Source organism: Cottoperca gobio, chromosome 9, assembly GCF_900634415.1.
Source record: "Cottoperca gobio chromosome 9, fCotGob3.1, whole genome shotgun sequence".
NCBI classification, from domain to species: domain Eukaryota; kingdom Metazoa; phylum Chordata; class Actinopteri; order Perciformes; family Bovichtidae; genus Cottoperca; species Cottoperca gobio.
In genome coordinates this window covers 12738863-12748522 of record NC_041363.1, presented here as the reverse complement: position 1 = coordinate 12748522, position 9660 = coordinate 12738863, and the positions used below count along the sequence as shown (strand labels likewise).

Here is a 9660-nt window from a genome sequence, read left to right as displayed (position 1 = left end):
GTTTCATATGGCGTCTCTCCGTAGTTCAGAGCAGAAATATCTTAACTCCAGTTTATACATGTATTCCCTTCGAACTGAATGTTCATGTTGTCCTTTTACATGGTGAATAGAGTTCATGTCCCCAGGGGCACCGCACAGCTATTCAAAAGCCACTACAAAATAAGGCTGTTTTTCTTCCCTCAAAGCCGTCTTGTTGAGTTTCACCTTTTCGTCAGACACTGTTGACCCGAGTCTATGCATACGTTTAAAAAGCCAGCCCTGCTTCACGATGTTGTTATGCAAAACACAAAAACATTACACTTCATTATACATACAGTAGGCCCCTTTAGTTGGTGTCTTGATTTTGAGCTCTAAAATGCAACTTTTTCAACAAATACACCGTGAGCTGGAATGTTAGTTGCTGACAGAACATTGTTTTAGATAAAGGGCAACTAACTGACATGTTACAGATTGTATCCCCCCACACAGTTCACACCTATAAAAAACATTATAATGGCAAAAGAAAACCAAAAAATTAAGAATGCAAATAACACAAAAATGACCACTGAACAAAAACAAATATTATGATAATAAAAGCTCATTAAAATGAACATGATAATCATGTATTTACACGTTTCACACGATCAAAAATGTAAATGCTGTTATTCTTCAAAAGCCACTGGATGGTGCTAGTGACCATGATCAGGTCACGGTGGTGATCACAAATGAAACTCCACAATGTGGCCTGTCGGCAGACAACACACCCGGCATCCTGTGATGATGAGACACCAAAAATATGACAGAAATATATATATATATATATCGGCTATATATATTTTAGTAAATTAAAACGTGATTGATAAAAAAATCTGTATATTGTGTTCATTTTAGCGGTAATGAATGATATCAGCAGTATTAAATTCACTATCACATAATACTATGGTAGTTTGTATATTACTGTATTTAAAAACACTTGTTTTCACTTCACTTCATCCCTTTTGGCTCCTTCTCAGTTTTCTTTAAGTTGGACCCTGTCCAGAAACAAGCCGCGACAGTCTATCAGGGAGACTCCTGGAATTGAGGTTAATCAAATGTAGTAGCCACGGCTGGAATCCCCCACCCTGCATCTAGTCTGCATCTGCACTGCGGCTTCGTCTTCAACACTTCAGAAAACAACGCTTGATTCTAGTTAAGGGATCCTTTTGCAGCTTGAAGATCATCCTCGCTTTCACGCTCGTGATGAAACCTCCAACAAGTAGAGAAACGTTTTTTGCGGCCTTTTTAACACAAACATTATAAAACACTGTACTGCACATGAGAATGGATCGCTGACAGTCTGCATCGTTGCCCTGTTTATCTGTTTATCATAAGTGCAATGTAAAATATACCTCAAAACTGACAGTTTCCCAAGTCTGTCACAACCATACACTGCATAAACAGAAAACTAAAAATACCTTTTTACTTGCATCCATCAGGAGTGTAATCATCTTTGGGTTGCTTTTTAAAAAAAGAAAGAAAATCAGAAGCGCAAGTGGACAAGTCCAGTTGCCTTGACTGAGTACTTCTAGACTTCCTGTCACTTGGATGATTTAAAAGCTTCACGTATTTTGGAGGAAAGCCACAAACTCGATACTTAATCCATCACTTCCGATGTCAGCCAAAAAGAATGGAAACTGTAGCGTCGGGCTTGTTTCGGGTCAGGACCCTTTGATTGACATTCACCATGTAGCAAATTCTGTTAGCGGGAAATGATCCACGCATATGGACAGCAGAATACACAGAGCGTTCCCTAAGAAACGATATAAAGACAACAAACTGTACTGGCAAAACACGTACAGCCAAGGCTCACAAGTGAGGGATCGCTTCTTCTTCTCCCCCTCCCCTCATTATCTGTTTTCCATCCTGTTTGTACGGATGATCACCTGCGGCTTCTTCCATCATTTTATGTTTATGTCCTCCCTCCCTTTTGTAATCAGTTTAGCCTCTCCCTGTGTTTACTCTTGTCTTACTAAGTAGAGTCTTGTCTCTGACTCACTCCCTCTTTTTTCCTCACTCTACCTTCACCCACTCTTTTGTAATCAGTTTAGCTTCTCTCCCTTTATGATTCTGTTCCATTCCTATAGAGGCTTTCAAGGTCAGTACCTCTGTTGCTTCTTTTCTCTGCTTCTCTTTGTTCAGTATAAAGTAACAGCAAGAAAACAACTAGTGTTACGCCAGACAAGAGCTTTTTTTTTTTTTTTTTTTTTTTGACGTGTGTATGTTTTGTTTGTTCCTGATAGACTGTGTTTTCTGTTGTAGGTTGGGTTACGTCTCCTTTGGTCACACACACACACACACACACACACACACACACACACACAACACTCCCAACATTGCGGAAATAAACACACACAGACACACACACAGTTTCCAGCACCAGCTTGAGCATTTCTCGTCTGTCACCATGTCGGCATGAGTGCCACGGTATTTAAGCGGTGCTCCGTCACCATGGCGACATCTTTTCTTTTGCTCACATTTCATTTGTTCATCGCCCTCGCCGCAGCATCAACCGTAGATAATTCACGTGTAATCGTCTCCAGTTCTCACGGTAACCACGTTGATCCGTCAGTGTTCTGTTGTCATGGAGGAGAGACTACCGTCATGGCGACCCATCTCTTCCAGCACAGCGGCCAGTTCATTTAGGTCTCCGTCGGGGAAGTGCTGGACCTCCCAGAGATCCAGGATCACACCTGTCGGACTGGACTTGGTGGCAAAGTAGTTCAGATACCTGGAGAGATCGAGGAGGGCAGAGGGACAAAAGTTATGGTGAATATTATATGACAGAAAAGGTTTCATTCTTTCAACGTGTCAGCGATAAGTTTCTTACAGACGCAATGTTTCTGGAGCTGTCAGGAATCAAATGCACAATATGAAACAACAACATTGTACTGAAGCACAGGCTGCAAAAACCATTAACAACGGGGGCCAAGTCTCAAACTCCTGAGAGAGTGGCCACATCAATAATTAATAATAATAATAATAATAATAATAATAATAATAATAATAATAATAATAATAATAATAATAATAATAATAATACATTATACTTGTATAGCGCTTTTCTAATAACTTAACAGAGTGATTGATAAGTTAAAACAATTAGCCGACAATATATGTAAAGATCAAAAGAATACAATTAAAAAAGAAACATTTAAATTGTTTTTTAAAAATTCTAAGAGCTTAGATAAATTGGGGAGACAAGTATCATATCGAAACTGGAGGTTTCTTCATAATATTAAATACTTAATACAAAACATGTTTATGTTTCAGATGAATAGAGACAAAGAAACACAATAACCAGTGATGTAATCTGGGATATTATGTTCTTAACAGACTATTTGGAAAGTTTTAAATAGTCTGAAATGATGGCATAATCACCTTTTTAATCTGCAGCATTTACTACGTCCTAACATGTTACAGGTGTGTTTGCAAAAGGCAAAAACTGTTCTGATAAGTATTCAGAAAAGTGATGAATGATTCCTTTTAACTTCTTTTATTAATGCTTTAGAAATTAAATGTAATGAATGGTGGCTCTCTTGACGACCCTGACTAATAACCTAAACTCGTGTTTAAGCATATTGAAAGCACGTAGTAATATAGTAAGACACATAAAAAGAACTTACAAAGAACAATTTAATAAATCATATCCTTTGGAAATTTGCCATTCTATATTTTTTATTCAAACACTTTTAGATAAATAGGAAGAAATTAATGCATTCTGAAGTTGCGTTTGAGCTCAAAAATGTGCTAACAAGTCCACAGGGAGAACAGTTTCCTTAGGAACAGTAAATACTAAAGCTGTCGACAGTCAAGTACACAATGGTTGCAGAGAAAAATCTGAACCATCTGTGACAAAGATGTCGATGCTGCTTTAAAGTAAAAAAGCCATCAGATTTGAATCCCATGGGGATAAAAACGAGACTCTCTGTTCCTCTGTTAATCCTGTGATGGTACGGCTGGCACACTGTGGTTCTGTTTAAATAACCAGTAAAGTGTACATCACTCTTCTGCTCCTTTCTGCCTGTCTATACTCCTGCAGTTTCTACTCCGTTCTTTTTTTCTCAAAACATCAAATAAGCTATTTTCATCACTTAATTACTTTATTTATTTTTTCCCACTTTCCGTCTCAGCCTCCATCTTTCTGCAGTGTGTGATAAGGGGTGTCCTGCTGTTCAGTGGACTCAATAGCTGAGATCCACCTTTTTATGTGTGTGTGTGTGTGTGTGTGTGTGTGTGTGTGTGCATGTATGTATGTGTGTTTGTGTGTGTGCGCACATCTGAAACGTTCACAGTTATATGTGTGTACAGCGCAGAGTGCACTGCTTATATTCACACAAAGTTATGTGTGGAGAGATTGCAGTGAAAGCAAAGCATGAGTCATATTTTCAACTCAAACAAACATGACGTGGCAGTTATAAGAGCAGAGCGTTAAAGATGGTATATCTGTGTTATTATGCTTAAACGGAAATGTGGAAGTAAACAACAATTTGGCTTGCTGTCCATTTTTCACCCACTGATATTTGGAGTCAACATCTACATACTAAACTGTAGTAGTTTAAAAAGGTTTAAAGAAAAGTCATAGTATAGTATGTCATAAAAATGTTGTTTTTATGACATTTTTATGGCATAATATGCTAGGATATTTTTTTATGACATTATTTCTAACATACTATATTATGACCATTGTTACATTGCATTATGACATGTTTTTGACATTCTATGTGACATACTATGATATTTTGTATTTGTAAGGCATAATACATCATGAGCTGGCTGACTTTTGGGACAATGAGATGAACTCTGACTAGCTGCTGGTAAATGAACCGCCAGACTGAATCAGTAACTAAGGTTTCTACCTATGAGTCAGAACCAAATGGACAGTTGCATCTTTACTATGTAAGTACATAGCAGTGTACTCTACAGGGTCAGTCTCAAAACAATAAAACATGTTGAAATTGAGTAGATTTGGTGTGCACTTTAGGTCTACAAGAAAAGACCATCAGTCAAATACAATTAAGGTAATAATGTGTCAATATAAATATGCCTCTTTGGTATTTGTGTGTACTGTTGTATCTTTTAATCCAAGGGAGATAAAATAAGTAATGCAAATAATACATTCATCTCAGTTGAACTGCATCTAATGTAATCTGTGAAGTCATTAAAGTCACAGAAACGGACTCGCTTTTCCTTCTGTTGTTGAATAGGTGAGACAGGTCACCTTGATGAGCCGCCATCCTATTTGAGAAGAGTTTTTTTCTGGTATGGAATGATGTTCCATACCAAGCAAAAATGCCTGAGGGGAGCATAGACCAAATAAATGATAAAAAACTGCGTGTGTGTGTTTGTGTCACCTGTCAAGGTTGAGTTTGTGGGCCAGCATCCTCCAGTCATTGCCTCTGGTCTGCGGTGCATCTAGACTGCCACACAGCTTCTGTCTGATGGATAAAGGAATGCGGAAGGCGTTGGGTCCGACTAAGGTTGTGATATTACTGGCTGGGTCCATCAGGGATGTGTCTATACACTGGAGCTCCTAGTAAGACAGAAAGAAAACACCATTGTTGGTTAAAGGAAATAAATACTAAGTTATTTTAACTTCTTGAGAAGTTTAACTCGAGGAGAAATGAGTCTTCTGCATATTGTTGTGCATAGTATAACTTCTTCAGGAGAGACGCTGGAGAACAGGGATGGATCTATGGGCAGTACACTAGAAAGCCTTAAAAATAAAATATGGATCATACACTGTGCATCCAGGTGGGAAGTTGCAACATTGGCAAAGTTAAATCTGTGATATTTCTATTTCAAATATGTCTCCATCTGAGTCCTTCAGGGAAAGATTCTGGCCGTCTCTCTGCTGCCTGTCTGCGGTATGACCAATTAGAAATAAGTATCCTAATTAATACAAGAGTGAAACAAACATAAAGATCTGCTTCTAAGCACTCTCTCTCTCTTCTGTCGCCGTCGATCTCAGTCTCTTTCTAAATCTTCATCCCATTAATCTGCCACTCCTGGGCTGAAAGGAGGCAGCGGCCTAATGAATGTGGCTTGGCAGAGGGAAACAACAACTGCCACTGTTGATGTGAATGATCCCTATTTACTGCGTCTACTTAGCCCCAATTTACAGCAGAAAGCTCTCCACTGCTGGTGATTGAAAGATTGATGCAAAGGGACATCTCTGTTTCTCTCTTGAAATAATAAATGCTTTAAACCTGCTTCATTTTCATTGTTGAACATGCAGGACGCTGCCGGCTGGTTCAGGGACTACAACATTTTTATTTAACGCACACACAAAGCGAATCACTGAATATTGCTCTAGCTATTCAGCTATAATCACCATGCTTGCCAAACATCCCATCTGATCATAGTAATTATTTTTGTAAGAGTAGGTATGGCCTATTTAAAATAAATTACAACTGATCACTTAACAAAATACTTAATGTTGTGACAAAACTGTCATTGCTCCAATAGAATAATTTCTAATTACATCACATAAGGAAGTACAGAGGAAATGCAGGATGGGACATTTCTACTGTGCTCTCTGAAAGACAAATCATCAAATGCAAATCATCCCATCTGCTTTAACTGGATGTTCACTTTTATGAATACAAATTGCTAAGTGATTTTTTTGCTTCGTTTGCAAAGACTTGGTCGCAAAACATGGGGGAAAAAAGTATCTACTAATCACAATGATGACCATATTCGGCTGCTTCTTCAGTAGAAATGGTGTGCATTTCTAAACAGAATTGTGATATATCAAAGACATATGGCCGTACGGTATACTGTATGCTGCCTGATAAATAACATCAACCTGCAGAACAGAAATTCTGTCTCTTCCACTGTAAAATGCCCCCCTCAGTATACATCTTCGTCATGAAAGAAAGAACAAATCCTTATTAGAAATGTTTTTTTATACTCTCAAATATTGATTTCAGTATTGACCTGAAGAATCTATAGTCCGTCGGGCTTTTAAACTGTACACACACACACTTAAATGAACAAATGAACACAAACAAGCGAAACCCTGGACAGGATGCAGCAGGATGTAGCTGCCTTGAAACTATTGTACAACTAAAATTGCTCTAGATACATTTTGACCTTTGTTCTGTGACCAATGCTGGAGCAGTACAAAATATGTGCGACCCTCCCTGCTGCAGCAACAGTTCCTCTACAGGCAGTCGAAAATCAACTTACCTGCTTAACCAAGGGTTAAAACATTCAAAAGTGTGACGCTATCACTCGTCAACAGCGTGGGAGAATTCAAAGCAGTGATATTCCAAAAGAACTGTCTGACCTTCGACCAAAACTATTCACACGCACACGCACGCACGCACACACACACACACACACACACACACACACACACACACACACACACACACACACACACTGTGACTTTGTGGTTACATGGACCAGAAAAATCAAAGAAGAGATATTCCACTCGTGTTATGTGACCTCCAGCCCCCATATGAATGATTGAACAGAGTCACAGAACCATAGCACAAGCCCTGACTGTCTGACAGATAACGGAAAACTTAGTGACTTTAGGACCTTTAGTACGGGAATGTAGAAGTTAGAAGAAGGAGCCTCTCTCTCTCTCTCTCTCTCTCTCTCTCTCTCTCCCTCTCTCTCTCTCCCTCTCCCTCTCTCTCTCTGTCTGTCTCGTGTATGTTTTTGCTTTGTGCATGTGGATCTCTGCAAACACACCTCCTCCAATGTGTTGCTGAGCTGAAAGATCTGTCCTTCTCCCTCCACCTGCCGTACACACAGTTTGCAGCTGATCTCTGTGGTGGCTGAGCTCAGTCTCTCCAGTGTGAAGGTACAGTGAAGAGTTCTCTGACTGCCACTCCACACCTGGTAGAACGGGATCTCCTGGGGGAAAAAAAGCATAAATAATATGCATGTTTAGCAAAGTACATTTTCAAACAGGTAAAATGATATGTTGTGGTGGTGATGGCCTAATTGTGTAGTGGTACAGCTTCCAAATACAATACCAGATGGTTGTGAGTTCAATACTAGGGCTGACACCATTGTGCCCCTGAGCAAGGTACTTAACCACCTGTAGTTAGTTCACTGTAAGTCGTTTTGGATAAGAGCGTCTGCTAAATGACCTGTAGTAATATTTGTTACTTTCATTTTTAATTGTAACAATGAGCCATGCTGCTAGTGTGGTAAAAAAATGTACATTCACTGTAAAGTTTACCACAGTGTATGCTTGTTTGGCTAAAGGTAAGCTGTACTATAATCTGTTGTATTTGCTGTGTTTGTGTGTGTGTGTGTGTGTGTGTGTGTGTGTGTGAGTGTGTGTGTGTGTGTGTGTGTGAGTGTGTGTGTGTGTGTGTGTGTGTGTGAGTGTGTGTGTGTGTGTGTGTGTGTGTGTGTGTGTGTGTGTGTGTGTGTGTGTGTGTGTGTGTGTGTGTGTGTGTGTGTGTGTGTGTGTGTGTGTGTGTGTTTTCTACACTGTGAATATTGTATCCGTTGACTTTAAGTGTATATGTATGGGTATGTCCCGCTCACCTGATACTTTGCGATGAGTTTGCTCTTCCAGTGTGTGTGCGGCACGTCGTGGATTGACAGTCTCAGATTGTGTGTGCTGTCTTTAAAGTTCAAGGTCTTTGGCTCATCCAGAAGCTTCCCTCCCATCTGGGTCTCCATCTGAAGAACCTCCTACACAAAAAAAAAAAAAAAAACCCAATGCTGAATTAAATTTCCCTCCGCAACTTTTCTTCTATCTTACTCACTCAACCATTTATTATCACACAGCATTAGAGATAACAGAAAGCCTTTAATTTGTCTTGCATAATAACTGCAGACAATGCCGTGTTGAATGTTGCCTTGAAGTCCACAGCACCATGAAAACACTTGAAACACATGAAGGTTTTCATTAAGATATCACCACAGAGCTCAGTAGTTGTATTCCCTGGATTTAAGCAAAACGTAGCTCTGCTAACTGCACTCAACTGAAGCGAGACATTAAGATGCTCAATAAAAACCTTGATTATTAATGCACCAGCAGTCAAAGTACTGCTGTTGTGAGCTCTGGGAAATTAAGCATATATTTAATGTAAGTCGGTACAATTAAATTATTTATATTGGCTATGACCCTTCTCTTTCTGCTACCATGACAAGACAACAATTAAGACTTTTCCTTGTGCACTCTCTTTATAGTTTTCAGGACACTGTAACTACCACTTTACTCAGGACACATTGAAACTGCTTCTAATGTGGGCTTTTGTTTTAATTTAGCATCTTAGTTTTCACCACGTGGAAAAGAAAATCAGTTAATGTAAAACCGATAAGTCCCATTTAATACATGTGTCTATTTTGTGAACCAAAGGCAGCGCATTTTACTTTGCTGTGCTGCAGCTGTTTTAATAATACATCGCACACACAGTCCTGTGGGGATGTCTGCTCATCCTTTTCAAATTGACTTCTGTATATCAAGTAAACCCACACCATGAGAGTACTAAGAAAGTAGCTGTGCCCTACAGACGCATAATGGTAAACACACGCATATTGATAACATCAACATATTTATGAACTACACACATACACTTACATGAATTAAAGAAACACAGACACAAACACTCAGTAACTGATGTAAGAATACGTTTTTAGTATGACTTCTGATGCCTCCTACAACCTTTT

At 39.1% G+C, this 9660-nt stretch overlaps 1 protein-coding gene across 2 annotated transcripts in view; it reads right to left on the bottom strand.

Moving 5' to 3' along the window:
- Positions 1-2171: 2171 nt before the first annotated feature.
- The window catches only part of unc5ca (unc-5 netrin receptor Ca), a 177456-nt gene continuing 169967 nt past the window's right edge, over positions 2172-9660 (bottom strand). For both annotated transcript variants that reach the window (XM_029439626.1, XM_029439627.1), the window contains 4 exons: positions 8530-8679; positions 7720-7884; positions 5370-5548; positions 2172-2746 (listed from right to left, as the gene is read on the bottom strand). In XM_029439626.1, coding sequence (XP_029295486.1) covers positions 2584-2746; positions 5370-5548; positions 7720-7884; positions 8530-8679 — 657 coding nt within the window. In that variant the 3' untranslated portion in view covers positions 2172-2583. The remainder of the gene's footprint in view (positions 2747-5369; positions 5549-7719; positions 7885-8529; positions 8680-9660) is intronic.